The sequence below is a fragment of the Electrophorus electricus genome, chromosome 1 (genome assembly GCF_041902795.1).
Source record: "Electrophorus electricus isolate QZ-2024a chromosome 1, ASM4190279v1, whole genome shotgun sequence".
NCBI lineage: Eukaryota > Metazoa > Chordata > Actinopteri > Gymnotiformes > Gymnotidae > Electrophorus > Electrophorus electricus.
In genome coordinates, this window is record NC_137497.1 from 26,788,119 (window position 1) to 26,807,520 (window position 19,402).

At 36.7% G+C, this 19,402-nt stretch overlaps 4 protein-coding genes across 11 annotated transcripts in view; 2 read left to right on the forward strand and 2 right to left on the reverse strand.

Moving 5' to 3' along the window:
* Positions 1–1,451, reverse strand: part of LOC113581620 (membrane-associated phosphatidylinositol transfer protein 2-like) — a 60,417-nt gene extending 58,966 nt beyond the window's left edge. For all 6 annotated transcript variants that reach the window (XM_035525979.2, XM_035525978.2, XM_027016906.3 and 3 more), the window contains exon 1: positions 883–1,451. The gene's annotated coding sequence lies outside the window, so the exon portion shown is untranslated. The remainder of the gene's footprint in view (positions 1–882) is intronic.
* A 2,573-nt stretch (positions 1,452–4,024) lies between these two features.
* Positions 4,025–5,488, forward strand: mtrfr (mitochondrial translation release factor in rescue). Its single transcript, XM_027016895.3, has 2 exons — positions 4,025–4,893; positions 5,094–5,488. The coding sequence occupies exons 1-2, from the start codon at positions 4,615–4,617 to the stop codon at positions 5,319–5,321; spliced, it is 507 nt and encodes a 168-aa protein (XP_026872696.1). The 5' UTR covers positions 4,025–4,614; the 3' UTR covers positions 5,322–5,488.
* Positions 5,489–5,598: 110 nt separating this feature from the next.
* On the reverse strand, positions 5,599–8,025 carry LOC113581615 (cyclin-dependent kinase 2-associated protein 1-like). The gene is made up of 4 exons (XM_027016899.3): positions 7,866–8,025; positions 7,183–7,280; positions 6,381–6,507; positions 5,599–6,122 (listed from the first exon to the last, which is right to left on the reverse strand). Exons 1-4 carry the CDS (start codon positions 7,930–7,932, stop codon positions 6,055–6,057), a joined length of 360 nt encoding a protein of 119 aa, XP_026872700.1. The 5' UTR covers positions 7,933–8,025; the 3' UTR covers positions 5,599–6,054.
* kmt5ab (lysine methyltransferase 5Ab) lies at positions 7,295–19,344 on the forward strand. 3 transcript variants are annotated; one of them, XM_035526559.2, is made up of 9 exons: positions 7,295–7,788; positions 9,341–9,435; positions 9,784–9,925; positions 13,840–14,023; positions 14,399–14,489; positions 14,638–14,697; positions 14,776–14,966; positions 18,086–18,169; positions 18,292–19,344. In XM_035526559.2, exons 1-9 carry the CDS (start codon positions 7,749–7,751, stop codon positions 18,500–18,502), a joined length of 1,098 nt encoding a protein of 365 aa, XP_035382452.1. In that variant the 5' UTR covers positions 7,295–7,748; the 3' UTR covers positions 18,503–19,344. The 3 variants fall into 3 exon arrangements, with proteins under 3 accessions (XP_035382452.1, XP_026872698.1, XP_035382453.1); XM_035526560.2 differs by lacking the exon at positions 7,295–7,788 and adding an exon at positions 8,780–8,981; XM_027016897.3 differs by lacking the exon at positions 18,086–18,169 and having other exon boundaries at positions 7,304–7,788.
* Positions 19,345–19,402: the final 58 nt, after the last annotated feature.

Below are 19,402 nucleotides of genomic sequence, written 5' to 3' on the forward strand. Positions count from 1 at the left end.
GCATACACAATGTCACTGCATAACAACACAATGCTCTGCCGCATACTGAATGTGCATGATATGACATCTCAGTAAAGTTTTTTTTAAGAACGGAAAGCATGCTTGAAGCAACTGACAAGCATCTGATAGCAACTTTTAGCAGGCTAATGTCAGACCATTGTGCAAGATGTTTATTCTTCTATCAACACAGGAGTCATCATAGGTGTATGTCGTGGATTATACTGACGTGAGGGGGGGGGGGGGGGGGAATATAACACATACAACAGCCTTAATGCAAAGATATGAACACACAGCTTCAGAAAAGTAGGCCTACTTGTCTTAGCATTGCTGAATCCAATTAAACGTTGCAATAGATTCTTGATCCTCATAATAGACATTGCTTGGGGACCTAGGCCTAGCTGTTACTTGATTGCCTGTCTGCGAGTTAATACGGCTCATACCATGCAGTTGCCCAAACATTTTTGTGAATCTTCATTATTTGAAGACGTCATGTGTGACAAGCTTGCTGATTTTACATGAATCTTACATCCTTGACGTTGCTGTGACACATTTATTATGAAGAGCAATTTATCGTACTGCGTCATGATAAAATGTTGTCTACCGAAAACATATTTAAGAATTGTAGTCACTTGTAAATGATTTTATTCGAAAAGAGAATTGTAGGGCACTTTCTTTATTGTGCTATATTCTTTTCAGAGTACAGCTAAAACACTTTATTTGAATCCTTATTGAAAAACAGTGGTGACCTGAAGTAAACCAAACAGCTCCATCACGTCAGTTTCCTAGCAACATCGCAGCATGGTAATCAGAGATTGATGGCCCGCAGTGACCATTACATATCGCTACAATATAAAATAAAATATATTTCCAACGTGAACTTACCGATAAAGAAAGTTTACCGATCCAAATTTGCTAATATTTGTCTTCGTTTCTCACTCATGGTTTGTGCAAGTGATAAGCCTAAAAGTTCTTGTTCTTCCGGATAAAAAGCCGTATCCACGTAATGGAAAAATAGTCCTTTTCTTTCTCACAAATACAGTGACATCAACCTGTTAGTTTAGGAATTTGCGTAATGTGTCTTCATACGTTACTTTCCACAAGCTTCATAACCTACAGTATAGTATATCTGTATATTACAGAAATTGGTATTTTACGTTAAGCCCACCACAGCAACACAGAAACGTCACGTTGTACAAACCGCCAGCGAAGTCATGTAGTAGTATGCCCTTGACTTCATTACATCCGTGTTGCAGATTTGAAAATCAGCTTGTTTGTGGCGCGTTCCTCGTTAACGTGTATGGGATAACGATTTTCGTAGAGCCACTTTTTGTCTCAGTTAAGCTTAATAAAAGACGAAAAGGTTGAATCCATGCCGTCCCAACACAAAACCTCGTTTACCCGCTTGTTTTGCTTGCTATACGAGACCACTTCTGTAACGACCTGTCTTCACTATTTCCTCACACATACGACCGAAACGGAATGTAGCGCTCCGCCTGCTGGCTTTGGTAGTTAAATTGTAACAACAGCTGATGTGGTTTATCGAAGTTGAAGCAAAGTAATGTGAGGTAGCCTTTTCCACAATGATATGTGGCCCTGTAAACAAATTAACAATAAAAGAAAGAAAAGATTAATGTGTTAAACAGCCTTTACATAATTCAGGGGTGTGTGTTTCAATTTGATAAAAGATCGGCATATATGAATTGCAAATATTAATTGGGAATTACATGCCACTATAGTGCACACTGTTTATGCATAGCTTTAAAGTATATTAAGAGTTTTACATCTAAGTACCAAAGGTGAAGCCATAACGAACACTACAATGCCATCTGTATTCACCAATGTTTCACTGTAGAAATGAGTGGAATGTTCCTGATTGGTTGTATGAAGATTCGCAGCACTAAATCCCACCTCACCATGCGTCTCTGATTATTTAAAACACTAAACTTTACCAAAAATAGAATAATTGATCTCAGATAGGCAGTGAAACCTTTTCAACTGAAGACATTCAAGTGAAGATACCGTGCAGACAGTGAGTTCAAGACTATCTTCAGCATACATTGTAGATTACATATTCAGTGTAAACATCACAAATATGATGTTATATCCTATGGTTTACAATTTTTATATTGAATACATATGTCTTCTTTTACCACACGTATAATTTCTATTGTGTATACAGTATATTACAAATTTCATATATATATATATATATATATATATATATATGTTTAACATAAGAATATGAATAATAGATAGGAAAGTTATTAATGCATGATTTTATGATTTTATGATTTTTAAAAATGCCAAATTTGCTAGCAATCCAGTTTCTGATAGCTGTGTTCTTTCTCCCAGGGCAGTCTAGAACTGGAGATGAAAGCTAGGACAGTACCTTAGCCTTGCCAGGCTAGCCTGCCATACTAAACTGATATTCTGCCTTAATAGCTGAGTGGTAAGCATTGAACATCAGGATAGAGTTTTAGTTTTCATTCTGTCTCACTGAGATGAAAGTACTTGTTCAGCTTGGCAGCACCATGCTAAAATAATTTGCAAAATGCGGGAATGTCAAATAACAGCGAGGTTGTAATTTCTATGAATGGTTTTTATCAAAACCATGAATGTCAGTGTTTATTAAAGGAGAAGTTGTGCAGGTCAACAATGTGTAACTTTACATTACTACTTTTTACATAACTGCTTTGACTCATCTCCATAGCAACAGAAAAAAAGCAACAAGCTTTTTAACTCTGTGCTGTCCAGTTAAGTCATGTGTCCAATAAAAAAAAAAATCCCCCAATTTTCCTGATATTTCATGAGATTTCATGGTCCGTGATGCAGTTTACATGGGTGTGAATTTGGTGGGGTCCTAGTCATCACATATCTTATAGACAGATAAAGATGTAGAGGTAGTAAATATTGTAAAAGGTGTAGTACACAGGCTTTCCAAAAGAACATAATGTTTTGGATGGAGGTCCTTCATTATATTGGATTTGTACAAAAGTGACCTAAGGACACTGACACGGACTACATTTCTTTATTTTTATATTAATAGCAGGAGGTGCTGCATGATTTATTTCCCTCAGTAATATAGGCCATATACTGCTAAAGAGGGTTCTAAGAATCTATTAAATTAAGTTCAAGTTTAGTTCAGTCCAAAACCTGTGTTTATAAAAGTACATCCCTTTTATTAAAGGTGACATAGGTGACATAGTACTAAAGGTGACAAAGGTGACTTTTACACAAGTTAACACAGTTACATGTTGAGCATGAACCCTGGGAGAAACATGGCTGGCCAAAGAAACAGTGGTACAACTTGCAAGATTTTCTGGGCTAGAATCCTGGATATACAATTCAACATGCAGCACTGCATGTGCATCCAGAGCTGAAATAAATTAGTGACTGCATTAGAGGCCAGGACTTTGCTCATTCTAGCAGTGACACAGACTAACATACATACATACCTACACACTGGTTATTTACTAGTAGCAGCAGGATAATTAGAGCAAAAAGGTGTTATATGTGCTTCAGAAATGTAGTTGGATACATAGAAATGATTTTAATAAGCAGAGTATAAATAAGGAGAATCACACTTGAGAGAATAATTCAATAAAGTAAGATTAAGTTTAATCTGTCAATACCAAACATATAGGTATTGGTGCTTTATAGTACAGCAGTCAAAATTAGAACGGCTATACAATATTGACCATCACAAAACCTATCCTATGAATTAATGTTTTAATAAATTAGTCTGCTAAGTTTCTGTTTAATTAATGTGAGTTATATTAAAAACAGAGAAAAAACATATTTGTTACTTCACCCCAGTGAAGTAGACATTGGCAATGAGCCAAGGTACAGATGAAAGCACAAATGGAGGGTTACTGATAATATATGATTTTAATTATAATTGTGGGGGAAACTGTAATGCTGAGGAATGTGACACCAGGGTATTTTAGATCAAGAATAAACATTAGTTTTTATATACAGACTTAATGTTGTCTTGCGGTTGGCCTGCGTCCATTGTTGTGGGTAGACCATGAAACAGGTCTCTCCTGACTGTCTATCCATCCAGCCATGAGTTTCACTACTTTACCTTGCGTCCATATCATATCCATGTGTTATGAAGAAGAGTACTTTGGTGGTGGTCAGATATTGATATTGATACTGCACTTCAGAATGAAGAAACCTGAAAGTTTTAAACTTATGGATGGAGCACTCGACCTCCAGGGGGAAAGCGTGGAAATTCTGTGGAGTGGGTCTTGCCTTCTGTTTCAGGTTTCAGCAGGTGGCGGTATGCAGTGATCGCTATTGCACCACGGACGACGAAGAAGATTTGTAAGGCGACAGTTCCTCCATTACTTTGCTCAGCCTATTTACGTTGTACGGAATGATCTTTGTAGCAGGTAGTATCTCATTAGTCTCAAGAAATTTGATGTATATTAGTTTTTCCCACTTCATATCTTAGTTATGGATTGCTCGCTGCTACAACAAAAACCTCGGCTTCCAGTAGTATTATATATTGTTCTTTAATGCTTTTCAAACAACGCTTGGCGCTGTTAGGATAAGATTTCACACGAAAAAGCCGTCCAGATTTTCAAGGGGTTTGGCGACTGACCACGCAAAATGCCAGCTTTGCAATTCGTCCACCAACTCGTCTTCTATACGAGAAGACTGACCAGGGTCGCGTTAACTCGAGGACACTCTCCACTTTGGCTGAGTCCAGTAGTCGGGTGGCCTCTCATTCAGAGAGCAGGGAAAAAATACCGGATTGATCTGCCAGTATTACATGAGAATGACTTGGAAGAACAGTTTGTCCGTGGCTTTGGACCAGGTGGACAAGCTACTAACAAAACCAGTAATTGTGTAGTGTTAAAGCACATCCCCACAGGTGTTGTCGTAAAGGTACACTGTTTTAACTCATTAACAGTTGAAAAATAGGCCATTTCTTGTATGAACAACAATATATTTAGTGCGTTTATCTCGCTGTTATCTTTTTTTTTTTTTTACCTCAGTACACGAGCTTCCTGGGCAAACGTGAACGTATACTCAGAAGTAGAAAATGTCTTTGACAGCACAGTAAAATTACTCACTTTCTTTTCCAGTGTCACCAAACCAGATCAGTGGAGTTAAACAGGAAGCGCGCGAGAGAGATCATGCGTGAAAAATTGGACGTGATTTACAAAGGAGAAGATAGCGAGCTACTAAAAATCAAGGAAGAATCCAGGATAAGAAAACAAGAAAAACGGAGGAAAGTGAACGAAAATCTTCAGAAAAAAAGGCTGTTCAAAGAGACGCTTTCAGCGTCTAAGCAAGGAGAGGACAACAGATGAGGTTTGCATAAACCGGCTGTGAAGATGGCACAAACCCTTGAATAACTTATGAACTGGTATGCCGACACGCAAACTCTTTTGCCTTTAACGTATCTTTAATAACAGTCTTGATCATACCTATATTTTGCATAGAGGATTAAAATTAATGTATTAAACTTGTATAATCACTCATCCTGTCTGGATTTTTCATCCAAGGTTAAAAATTCAGGTAAAAGTGTAATAAAACTAACAATTTAATATAAACAGTTTGGGTTTCTGAAATAATTAAAGCAACAAATTTACATGAAAATATGTTTTATTTATTACACTAGGTAATAAATACAAAGATGCAAACAACCGCATTGTACCAAAATTCTCACATTGTAAAGTCCCTACTTATTTGACATGCCCTCAATTCAGCCATGCAGTAAACAGAAAAGGGGCAGTTAAATGTAACATGCAAAGCTCTAACATATTTTAAACCATTTAAGCAATAGAGAAATTACACTATTCCCAATTGGGAACATAAATAAATTCAGGAAGTTCCTGTCAAGTACAACTCTGACATGTTTCTGTCAATCCATATCCCATACATTTTCACAGACTTGAAAACATTGTTACACATTTTTGGGGCTGTTGGTTGTTCTGGTGAAGACAACATCAGAAAGATAGATTGTTCACTGTTGGTGCCTTCTTTTCCATCAAAGTAGCTTCTGGGAAACAAAACCATGGTTCGTATCTCGTGTACTGGTCTTTAGGACCTTGCATTTCTTTCAGTTTCTGCCAAACACTCACGCACTAGACCCCGGGCATGGATGATGCCTTGAAAGTGGAAAAACACAGCAAGTTTTGGAATCTCCTTTTTTCTTTATGACTTAGTGGGGAGTATTACAGAGTAAAAAAAAAGGTTGAAGAAGAAAACTGGATTAAATATATACATTATAGACACAAAGAAATCCATTTACATGGCTGTTTAATTACTACTGTACTTGATGTGCCCTCATCTTACAAATGATTACAAATGACTAAATCTATTGTTTCTGATTTTGTAGCTGTAGCTATAATACTTCATATTCTTACCTCGTTTTAGCCTTTCCATGGCAGTTTTGCTCCCAGCATAGGTTGGCCTGATTTCTTTACCCAGCTCTTCAATAATGGCTAACAGCTCAGCATATTTGCTTTGAGGCACTTGTGTTTCACTAGTGGTCTGCAATAAACAATTATTTATTTTTATGATAAAAATTCACATAAAGTTCCTATTCTGTAGCCTAAACTGTTTTATCATGCAAAGTGATCATTTATCTACATTGAATAATCACTTTATTAGAAACACCTACCTTGTGAATCTATAGCTCATCTGTTGCCATGAACAATTTGTGATAGCCATCCTCTAGTCCTTCATCAAAGGGGCTGTTGTTGGCTGTATATTTTTGGGTAGCAGACCCGACAGTGACAAGTGTAAAAACCCCAACAACACTGTCATGCGTAATAAACTTTTACCAACACACCCATCCCCAATCATAAACAATAATAATACTATCAGTGCTGAAAATGGCTGTTATGCAGTGGTCTTCTGCTCAGTAAAGTGACCAGTAATAAAGACTATAAATGGTGGCTGATGAACTGTGCATGGCAATAGATAGACAACATGTGAATTTATAAACGCACCTATAAGAGGGGTGTACCTAATTTCATGGCAAGTGAGATTCTATAAAATGGCAGGTGAGTGTATTTCTGTTTTCAACAGTCATTATAAGCCTAATTTGCTAAAATAAGTTGGAATCTTAGTGCTTTTGTCTGAATCACTGGCAGGTTTTGAATTTTTTTGGTGCTGTAAATCCAAACCACAATTAATTTAAAATAAGATAAGGTATAAGCTTACCTGTGAAAACCCCAAAGATGGTGGCCCAAAGTCATTCACAATAGGCCTATAAGATTGCAGTGTTGCTAAGCTTGGAGACTGGGAGTGTACAGTTGTAGCTATTTGGTAAGACACAAGCAAGCAGAATTAAATATATTTTTACAACATTTGAAAAATGTTTTAATCAGCATTATTCTATCCTGCAACCTTGACAGTTAGGCTACATTTTCCATTCTGTTTTGTGTAAGTATGAATTCCCTTAAAATTCAATGGAACATGCAATACACGAGTGTAAGCGCTGGGTGTCATCATAGGGTCAAAGAACGTTCCTCATCCAGATCAATCATTAGCCTTTTGGGAAGACAATCATGGAGGAAGCGGAACGGGCAGAATGATATATCTAAGTGACACATTTCGAGCGCATTTTACTACTACAATGGACAGTGCGAAATATACCGAGAAACTGCGGTTTCGTGCTGTTAGCGAAGTTTCGTTCATAAACTTTACATGAGAGAATGGAAAGGAATTTATGACTGGTAGGCTAATAATGGCGGATATGAATCGGCTCGCAGGATCTGACCCTATATATGCAACTGGACAAAAACTACAGACACGGGCTTTCCCCAGGTATTCATTACAACATCGAATCTTGCGTCGAAATAAATAGAAGATATACTCAAAAATAATGATAAAATTTACCATACCTTGATTCACGGAAGTTCCCGGAACGTGTTGAAGGACGTTAGGTTTATAAGACATGCCCAGAGACATTATAAATTTAAGAATTAAAAACGTCCTGAAATCACTGAAGCGTCTCTGTCTCCCTCCGACACTTTTTGTTTACAGCACAGCAGCACCGGCAAATATGGCCGTCACTTTATATTGACACACAATGCAATAATATAACATTAGCAAATATATGACCTGTAAAGTCACATTTTGTGCAATCGGGGCCTAATTTAACATTAAATCACCAGTGTAAAAACAATCGACAGACTAACAAGGAGTCTCTTTTCCCAATCATTATTTTTATTGTGTGTGTGTGTGTAAAACACACCACTTAGTCAAACTTTTAAAAAGTAATCTTTGTAACAATATCTGAAAAACTACTGATATGTTCCCTTCTATATGTAACACAACAATGAATGTTAGGCTTTAACTAGAAAATAATAAGACTTGTAAAGAATACGTTTACACAAGTACTTCTAATTAGTAATAAACTTTCTCTCTCTCTCTCTCTCTCTCTCTCTCTCTCTCTCTCTCTCTCTCTCTCTCTCTATATATATATATATATATATATATATATATATATATATATTGTGTGCAAATACAAATATTGGGGTAATTTGAGTTAACAGTCAGTCAAGTAATCTGAGTAATTTTAGTAGACTAATTACTAGGTATACCTCTATAAACTAATGAACATAACATGACCTAATATTAATTTGAATTAAAAGTAAACAAACAATAAATGATCTACAACTCACTCACAATAGTGTTTCCAGGCAGATGGGAGGGCTGTTTTTTTTTTTAATACATTGCAGACACGAAGAGGTCTGAATGATATGGGCCAATCAGGAACTGCCTCCTCTTGGAGCCGACCAATGAAAAATGTAGTAGATTTTTAAAAACCAAGAAATTAACACCCTTTTGAAGTTTCAGTAGCAACATTTAAAAGCAAAGTTTAAATTAAATTGATTATCTCGTTGGATCCGTTGCGAATTGCGAATCAGACGAATTGAGTAATTTAAGAAATTTAAGGAAAGTATACAGTAATCCCCTAATTCAGACTATAGTCTGACTAACTGAAATGGCCAAAGGTAAGCACAAATGTTCTTGAAATTAGTCTGTAGAATTTGGTAAACATAACTGGTTACCTCGAGGTTTTATCTGTAGCTGTGTAAGATAGCTAGCTAGTTAAACTCGTTCCGTGGTAGGCTATGAGAAGTTTAAATAATTTGAGGACAAAAATGTTGCAGGCTAACGTTAAATTCACTTTTCTATGTTGGCTAGTTAGCTACAATTATCTAACCTACCTAAGTATGTAGCTAGCAACATAAGAGCTATGAGCTAGGTTAACCTAGCTATCTTATATAGTTGCAGCACTATGCTCTGTATGCGGGTTGAAGCTTTACAGGATAATCTTGATATCTAGTTTTTGCTTTCATTTTGTTTTAAGGCAAGAAGAAAACGCTGATTATTGAACGAAGACTTGAAAACCCATGCAAAAATAAGGCTGAGAAAGAAACTAAAGAAAACAATGAGATGAAAAAGGTAAGACTGGGACAGCATTTGGCTCTGCATTTTTAACTCTAGCTAACTAAGCAGGGTGGCCCGAGCGCTAGGAATATCGAAGAGCCCATTTGCAACCAGAAGTGTCAGTATTTTTTATTGTTTTGGCTACTTTTTAATGGTTTACGGTATAACTTATCTAGCTTCTAGGTAACTAACCTAGTTATCTTAGCAGTATCTCTAACGATATGTTATCAGTGTAAACACTTTTAAACGCTACAACATGCTGGTGGAGATCCATTGTGTCTATTTCCCCTTAGTTGACATGTGTAGTGTTAGCTAACATGTTTGGTTAAGCTTTACGGAAATCACTGAACATTTTTTTTACAGACATGCCAAGAGCAGCAAACACTGCATACTTTTATGACTCCAAGTAATCCTCGTTCTCCACATCGTAACAACCCCCTTTTCCCTATTCATGAGGAGAATTCATCGACATGCACCGCCACTAATACAAGAAAGCACGGAGAAGGTAACGTTTTCGCACAATTTCAGGGTTATTTTATTGGTCAAACCTGGCTGAGTACATCTTACTCCTTTTTCATTTGTTCAGATATGTTAAGGTCTCTTAAATGGAATTCATATTGCAACGGTTTTTAGTTGAAATGCTCGGTTGTGCCATTAACTGATTATTGCAGGCTGGCTCTCCATCCACCACTATCTGTTCCTTGATTTCGCTATCCTCCATTGAGTGGTATTTACGGAGCCCGCCAGGGGTCACTAACAAGTAACATATGGACAAGAGGGCAATCCGTACCCACCGATTAAAAATACGCACTCTAACTAGATTTATAATCTGTACAACGGATTTGTAATCTGTAATATCAATTTTGCGATCAGTGCCCACGGATTTATAAACGGTAGTCTCAGACCACATAACTGCCCATTGATGTGTTGACATGCAAACTCCTAGGTCTGCATTCAACTCATTTAACGCTAACGTTATGGGCGATTTCTTGGGATTCAAATGCTTCACACATTTTGTGCAGGACGTCTTGGGATTTAGATATATATGCCATTATCTGTTATTTGGTTTGGTTTGAGAGCCAGGCTAAAAAGTGACAAACAACCCCTGTTCCCATACTGTACAATAAAATGTGTCAGTGATCTGTTGCCAACAACAATGTGAGTGTTTAGTTAGCTGTGATGGGCCCATCTTTTCCTTTCTAAGTACATTCCTTCCTTGCTAACAATGTGCTAATGTTTGAATGGCATGGTTCTCAGATAAGCCCTGTGAATATGAAATGCTAAAACAGTTGTTAACAGCCTATGTGAAAACACAGTATATTGCATGTTTGATTTTCTTTTAGTCTGTGCTATTTTTATTTGATAAAATTTTACCTTTTCATCACAGAAGGTTGACACGGTATTCTCACACAAATTGTCTTCTTTTCTCTTGAGAATTTCCAGAAACTGAGTGCATAGTTTTCATATCAATCATTACTGATTGTTAAAAGATTGCTAAATTGAGTACCACTTGTAAATCGGTGATCACAGTTTGCTAACTCTGGGCCATGGATGCTACAAAAAATGTTTTGCCCCCGATCTGAGTAATATTGAGTCTCGATCAAATACTTGTTTTTTCCTAGATACTGCAATGTATATGCTTCACAACTGCAGTGCATTACAAAAAACATTGCCTGCATCAAAGCTGTTGTGTTAATGTTTTTTTTTTTAAATTTAATTAATTATTTTCTTTTACATAAAGTAAACAAAATGTCTTTATAAATTCACTTGGTGCTCTATTGCAGTAGTAAAACTAGAATACTCAAAATGAATATTATCTATACATCACATTAAAGTGCAATAATTAGCTTAACATTCAGTCACAACAAATAAATTATAGTAAAAATGGTGCACTAAAAATGAACTACAGCTGTCACTACCACTTAAGAGGTGTAACATCTTAACCTGAACATTTCGGGGGGGGGGCAGGCATACGTTTCTAATTATTGGAGTAGCAGCATCACAGTAAAACCTGAATGTCAAAATATTAAAATGGTACTCTTGTTATAAAGTAAAGCTGGTTCTTAAAGTGCTTTTATTACAGCTGCTACAGTTTTCCTCTCATTCAGTACTTTTACTCTCACTGGTTTTTTTTTTCTTTTAGGAAAAGCAACATGTCTGCTGTATTAGCAGATAGCTGGTTCCACTTCTCATCAATGACATTTGAGAGTGCGCTTAAAAAGTCTCAGTGTACACGCTTGTGCAGGGGGTGCAGAGAAACTTGGTTGCAGTGAGACTAAGTAATGACATTGGGGATACATCAGAACTGATAAATATCTGATAAAATTAGGTATAACCAAGGTGACTACGAGAGTAGGTTTTCGCGAACCTTGTAAAGCTCCACTAGGGCCATATCTGAAATGTAGTGTCGAGGGGATAGGACGTATCTTGACTCCAAAAGATGACGAAAACCTGTAATTTTTTATTTTTATTTTTTTTACCACAGCGATAGGCTGGTCTTCCAATGGGATGAATTCAGTTACCTTCTCTGTAATCATTTTTGGCCATGTTGCTGTCTCTTCTTTGAGAGATGTTCTCTCTTCTTTTTAAGTTTGCTCTAGTGTGTGTTGCTTCAGTGCTGCCTTTTCCAGTAAACTCACTGTATTCCTCTGAGTGTTTATTGGCCTATCAATTTGGTAGTATTGAACATAGCTCTGTTACTACTGCCTCACAAAATGCTTACATTGCAGACATTACACGTGGCTGTTGAACCGGTTTCCTAATTAAATCTAAAATATTTCCACATTTTAGCCATGTTCTGTTCTCCGTTTACGACAGCCGTGTGATTGCTGGAATAAAACAAAGGATCAGGCTTAGGCTCGTGCTCAAAGCCGATACTGATTAGTTTAAAAATGCCTCGATTGGGCCCTGATACCAATCTATGAGATCAGATCCAGACATCCCTATTTAAAGCAAGGGAATGGTTTACAAATCCATGGATTCTGTTCATAAATCGAGAGTATGGATTTCTTAACCATGTGTTTTGTGTGTCCCTCTTTCCAAAAATTTCTCCTTGGTTAGAGATTAGTTATTTGATCTTTGATCTAAAACAAATTATTTAAATTAATAGGTTTTAGAGAAACACAAAGTAAAAAAATAAAATAATATATAATATAATATAAAATCCAACTGCATAGAGTTTAGTTTGTCCTGCTGTGCAGTGCTTTTGGTGGGTGTTTAATTCAAATTTGTTTTGAATGAAGGAATGAATAGGAAGCTGTGCTAAAATACCCAGGGTGAAAAGTATGAATTAATCTACCAGTGGAGGTGGAGTACTGTATGAATTTCAGAAATGTGAACATGTTCATATTTTGTGATTGTACAAATTATTTTCATGTTATCGTAATCAGCCTACTTCTACTGTGTTCTGGTGGCTTGAGGTTGTGCTGCCTGTGTACAGTAATTTTGAAGAATTAAGTATGATGTTAATGTCTAAAAGTGAATAACAGTTCTCAAAATGTCTACATTATAAAATGTATGTGAACACAATTTTGTTATAGCTATATTATAGGTTTCAAAATTGACCTTTTATTTATGAAATTTCTAATGGTTAATAGTAGTGGAACAGCTAGTGTAGTGTCTCCACACCTAATGGCATAAGGGATCGCCAAATTTTGCATGAATTCCACTTTAAATATGGGCTTTGTGGCTATATTAGGTGTTGATTAATGGTTCTGGGTGACTGGTTATGAAAGTTCCCAGTGTAGGACTGTCACCATACTTGACTGAATATATGACCTATATTCCAGCTCACATTTTACCATTATTGATTTATTAAATGTGTTAATTTAATTTGGCTGTATGGGAAATTTTCCATAGTTACTGAGCACAATAAGCATGGTGTGGTAGGTTACCATACTTTAATAACAGTATATTACTGTCTACATTTGGAGAAATTCCATTTTAAATGCCTTCATGACATACATACAGGCAACAGTGAGTTTGGTTGGCTGCAGTTAGAAATTTTTTGTACATAAGCTTGGTGTGGTAGAGTAGAATTGATTGGTTTCTTGTTTAATGCCACCTTACTTACTATCTGAAGATCTTTCTGAGAAATTTCACTTGGGTTGCTTTGTTTATATTTCAGGCATTAATAACTGATTTGAGGTAACTGCAGTTATAAATTCCTGTATTGTCTGAACACAATCATAATTTGGTAGAGCTGTCTTGTACTGTCTGTGCACATAATTTCAGAAAATATTGCTCTCTAATTTTAGAGAAAATCCTATTTAAATAGTAGCCTAGTGGCTATAGTACAAGTATCAATAACTAGGATCAGATCAACAAACTTCAGTGTCAATTTTGATAACTACAGTTGTAGTTGGAATATTTTTTTGTTGTTGTTGCTTTGTTTTGATGGTTTATTCTCTGTCTAAACAGCGAGTCTAACAGTAGAGTTACATTTGACTAAAGACAACAGTGATCCGCACACCTCACCTTTTGGACCTAAAGAGAAGACCGTTTCAGTGCCGGAAGACGATGGAACTCCACACGCAGCCTTTTCAAATAAATCTGAACACAGAAACCATACAAAAGCCAAAGTGCCCAGACCAACACAGAAGAAGTATGTATGACTTTAATAGATTTTTAAGTGTAAAATGCGTTCATCACTTACTCGGGCAGTGGTGTCCAGGTTTGAAAGAAATCTTTTGCTATTGTAAAAGCAATTAACACAAAGGCACAATGTAATTAAGATATGATGCATGTTGCCTTTTTATTAATGGAGACTATGGAGCCTTATAGTCTTATTGGGTAGTTGCATGCTATAACTCTTCAGTCCCCTTTAAAGGTGAGGTTTTCTTTTGTGGGAAAGTGAAATCTGCACATGAAGATGTTGGTAGATGAGGCTGTGTAGATTGTGGAAGTGGCTGAGTCCATCATCTAACCATATTAAATCTAGAGCTGACTTTCCTTTTGCATCCATTTTCCTTAATCCCAGATCAGAAAGCAAAATTCAACAACATAACCGAAAGGTTACAGATTATTATCCCATTAGAAGGAGTTCAAGAAAAAGTAAGGCTGAACTTGAGGTGAGTTCACTCTCATGCTGTAATATCTTTCAAAAACCTTAATATTATGGACCACTCTTTCACTTAAAATCATCAGGATTAGGTTCTTGTATTAGAATTTTGCAGAGGTTTTGATTTGAGTTGAACATGGGCATTTTTTTGTCAACAGTATGAAGAACAACAACGCATCGATGACCTAATCACAAATAATGTGGAAGATGGACTCAAGGTAGGCCATTGCTAGGAATGTCTTTGCCATATCATTTTCATGGACTTAAAATGATTATTTATTTGTCCTTTTAAACAGGTTAAATATATTGAAGGAAAAGGAAGAGGTGTTTTTGCAGACAGAGAATTCCATAAAGGCCAGTTTGTTGTTGAGTACCATGGGGATTTACTTAAAATTGATGATGCAAAGAAGAGAGAGGCACAGTATGCTCAAGACCCTACCAAAGGCTGCTACATGTACTATTTCCGTTACCTCAACAACTCCTACTGGTGAGTCTTGTTTTCAGATGGATATATCCATGAACACATTTTGTATACAAGTATTGGCAACATTCCCCTATTACTATATATTATAATTCTATCACTTTAACCAGGGAAAATGGTAAAGATGCAGTGCTAGAGTAGAAGCAGTTTAGTTTAACTGATTTTAATAATACTAGCCATTAACCTCCACAGGTGACTTATGAGCTACTTTAAAATGCACACAAGGTGCATTTCACATTACAACCCACAATCTCAATTCAATGATGTATAATGTAGGCAAATTTCCAGTCAATATGAATTAACTTCTTAAGTAACCTACTCTCAAACTTGTTTAAGCTCAGTATAGTTTAGTTTGTTGGCTAGCTACATATACTGCCAACCAACAATAAAAGATATGTACCCTGCTATAAACTTCAATTCAGTACTGTATTTTTGCATCCCAGGAACACTGACGACGTCAGAGACTTTCTTACTTTTGTGTCTGTATTCTTGCAAAGAGTGAGGAGACCAAACACACAACTACTGTTGGCGTTTCGTGCATGCTGTGCAGATGGAACTATGTAGGCACTATAGTCGTGCATCCATGGAAGAATATTGCTTTTGCCTGATTTAGCCTGGCTACTTCATGTAATTTGCATAAAGTTGATGCCAGGCCAGTTTTTCATATTGTGCCACAAGTCAGTCACTCCACCTGCTATCCCACACTCCCTTTTGCATTTTTCCATACTCAGCATTAAAAATTAAAAGGGGTGAAATTTCACATGATGAATTGACATGGACTTGAAACATACCATTAGATTTATATTTGCACTTAAGGCACAGGCAAATTATTACTTTGCTTCCATTGAACCCCTCAGCTAGACAAACACATTACACTTCCTACAAGATTGGGAAAATAGCACACTCACCTCTCTCTGCTAAGTCAATTGCTAAACACAATAATGGAGACACAAAATCAAGCAGCTGATGAGTGGAGGGAAACGTAAGCACAACCAAAGCTGAAGCCGATCTCAACGAATAATTATTTCTAAAAAGGGGAGTGTTCTCAGTCATTTGGAATTGGTTTAGTTTCTGACCATAGTCAGCAAACTATATTGTGCAAGTTATGTATTGGTGCATGCACTGTACAGTGGACACAGAAACGCAATGGCATGGGCACCATGGCTCTGGATTGTCCACAGAGCTCGATGTTTATGCTTCTTGTGCCACTGTCTGTGGAGACCATGTATTTGACCCCAGAGATGGTGTGGCATTGTAGGGCAAAGCTGCCCTTTCCTGCATAGTAAACAAGGAACAAAATAAACAGATCCCAGACACACTGATCACACATTTTGTCATGGAGTTGGTTAGAAGGTGACTGTTGATCAATGAAGAGGACCCTTTCTTGAGATGGGCTGACTGGTGGTGGCAGGCACTCCCTTTAAACATGAAGGCAGCAGGGGGAATTTGGTATGCTCATGAGACACGTGTACCATTGGTACTGCCGAATGTTCACACATTTCCTATTTTTGGTCTAATGACCTTTTCTTACTTCCTGAGAGACTTTTAATTTTTTTTTTCCCTGGCCAATGAAAAGTCAGGGAGAGTCTGTATCACCAAACTGGCCGTGTTTCAGTTTTTGAATGAATAGCACTCCCTTGGGGCTTTTGAAATTGGCCTTTGTGCCTGACCATTTTGTCTGCAATCTGTGTCTGCATTCACAGTAGGTATGAACCAGGCTTGCACAGTTCTCAAATGTAAACATCCACTTGAACAATGGCTTTTCCTGTTCATGAATACCTATTCAGTAAGGTAAAATGGAGTGCCCTTCATTTTCTCACCGCTTTGCTCTAATTCCTTGCTGGAAGTTCATTAACAATGTTATTTCTCACTGAACTATAGAACTAATGTCTGTAAACGGATGATCAAGTTGTTGTACCTCAGTGCTTTCCATTATTTTGCTTAAAAACAAACAGAACAAAAAAACCATGCTGAAGGATTGACTTATTACAGCCTCCCATTTTCAAGCCTCTTGACTGATAATCAAATTAGGCTTTTTTTGCAGCTCTAGTTCTTGCATCCTTAAGAACTCCTCACATGAGATCTTGTACATTTTATGAGTTAGAACTATTTTGAATTGAGGGTTCTATGAAATAATTTATGACATTAAAAAAAACTCATTTGAAGCTCACATAAATTTAAGTTAATATTATGTTGTATTTATATAGTGCTTTTCAAGGACCCAAAGAAGCTTACAATAGTCAATAAAAAGGCATTGATGTATACTAGACTTGTCGTTTGTCTGTTTACAAATAGCACTTACAGGACATTGGTACCAGCCTGTGTGTGTGTGTGGTTTAGTTTTGAATATAGAAATGTGCACACTGTTGGACCAGAGTTGAGAAGCATATCTAGAAAAGGCATGATCACCATAGCTGTGAAGGTTGGAGGAAGGAACAGTAAGCAACCTGGCTGAGAAAGATCTGAGAGTGCGAGTAGGTTTGTAAGGAAGGAGATCAGACTGGTATGAAGGAGCGAAGTTTATTTATGGCTTTGTAAGTGAGTAGGAGGATTTCAAATTGAATACGATATTTTAAAGGAAGCCAGAGAATGGGTGTAATGTGATGGTGAGAGTGAGCATGGGTGAATAGGCAGGCAGCAGAGTTCTGAACCATATGAAGTCTGTGAACAGAGGAGGAGATAATGCAGAATAGAAGAGCAATAGTCAAAGCACCTAGAGATGAAGGTGTGAAATAAGAATTTCTGCAGCAGACTGATAGGGGGATGACCTACTTTTGGCAATGTTGTGCATATGGAAAAAAAGATGTATAGAGGTGATGTGGGCACTAAATGTAAGAGTGGAGTTAAAACATTTCTTCCACTTGTATATCTTTGTAGAGATTAATTGTCCCTATCTGTCTGCAGAATCTCATTTTCAGCTGCTTTGACTATTGCAACTCCCTTCACAAACTTCAAATGTTTCAGAATTCTGCTACCTGACTTTCTCACACCTATTTTATGTAATCTCGATTACTTCCAGTTAAATATTGTAGTAATTAAAAAATTCTCCTCACATTGAAGCCTCTTAACAACTCTCCTTATCTCTCTGCCCTCCTTCACCCCTGTACACCCACCTGTGTTCTCAGGTCTTCTGTGGCTGATCGATTACCTGTCCTATCTTCCAATCTCTTCTCTTTTGGTGGTCAAGCTTTCTTTGTACCTCCCCCCCCGTATGGATTGTAATGGTTGTTCATAATTTCCGCAATTAATTTTTAAAGGTCTAATCAATCAATCTAATAAGAAAGTAATCTAATTTTTAAAAAATCTAAATATTTCTGTCCCTCCCTTCCAGTGTGGATGCTACTACAGAAACTGGCCGTTTGGGACGACTAATCAATCACAGAAAAAATGGGAACTGCCAGACTAAAGTGCATGACATAAATGGTATACCTCATCTTATCTTGGTGGCATCCAGAGACATTAAAGTAGAAGAAGAGCTTCTTTATGACTATGGAGACCGTAGTAAAGAAGCTATTGCTGCTCATCCTTGGCTCAAGGACTGACACCCCTGGTCGTGTAAGGTTGTGGCTTTCTTTGTGTATCTGAAAGATGAGCTTTAGTCATGTAAAACTGTAAAATTTGTTTGTCTGCCTTCCATTTTCTCACTGTTTTGCTTCACGTATTTTTGGTATTATCCTAACAATTCTTGTTTCTGTTAAATCAAAAAAAAATTCTGAGCTATGTGTATGTGATGAAAGCATTCATGAAGAGCATTCAAGCCCAAAATTATCTTGCAACAATGGCTAAAGCTTTAAAGTGTATGCTGATATGGTTGTATTTAGAATATTTGCTATTTAGAAACAAGACTTAATCTATGGAGCATAGATCAAGTGAAATTGAGATGGTGGTACTAGGCCAGTGTAAAGTGTGTGTGTGTGTGTGTGTGTGTGTGTGTGTGTGTGTGAGAACCATTTTTCTGCATTTGTGTTTTTACAAATTCATATATGCTTCATAATTTGATTTGTGTACAAATTGTTTAGAACTGCATTTTAAATGGATATGATTTTGTGATATTTGGTGAATTAATGAACATAATTTTCAGATGTAATTTGAGAATGTGTGGAAGTCTGCCCAGACCAATAAAGAGTCATTTAGTCTTTCTTAACATCACTTTTCCGCCAGGTTATTTAATATATTACCAATATGTTGAGCAAACTTGCGTTGGCTATTCCAAGAACTTAAAAACTATGAATTGTCTGTGAGTATAGCTATCATTGTGCTTGCTGGGAAGTTATTTGACCATTTGAATGTTTGTTTTCTACTTTTTATAGTATATAGTACAATAATGTTTTATACTTTATATAGTAATTTATACTTGGTGAACAAACTACAATTTAGGCTAAATGAGGGAGTTTATTATTATGAATTGTATGATGTGCAATAAAGTTAGACTCAAAGTAAAA

Bases quoted from the DNA above. Each gene is read 5' to 3' on its own strand.
- LOC113581615 (XM_027016899.3), bottom strand. From the start codon at position 7,932: ATGTCTCTGGGCATGTCTTATAAACCTAACGTCCTTCAACACGTTCCG. The intron at 7,281-7,865 runs GTATGGTAAATT...CTTACCAAATAG, and splicing joins GGGAACTTCCGTGAATCAAG to CTACAACTGTACACTCCCAG. The intron at 6,508-7,182 runs GTAAGCTTATAC...TGTTTATTGCAG, and splicing joins CATCTTTGGGGTTTTCACAG to ACCACTAGTGAAACACAAGT.
- kmt5ab (XM_035526559.2), top strand. From the start codon at position 7,749: ATGCAACTGGACAAAAACTACAGACACGGGCTTTCCCCAG. The intron at 7,789-9,340 runs GTATTCATTACA...TTTTGTTTTAAG, and splicing joins CAGACACGGGCTTTCCCCAG to GCAAGAAGAAAACGCTGATT. The intron at 18,170-18,291 runs GTATGGATTGTA...CCTCCCTTCCAG, and splicing joins TTCTTTGTACCTCCCCCCCC to TGTGGATGCTACTACAGAAA.
- mtrfr (XM_027016895.3), top strand. From the start codon at position 4,615: ATGCCAGCTTTGCAATTCGTCCACCAACTCGTCTTCTATACGAGAAGA. The intron at 4,894-5,093 runs GTACACTGTTTT...TTTCTTTTCCAG, and splicing joins CCACAGGTGTTGTCGTAAAG to TGTCACCAAACCAGATCAGT.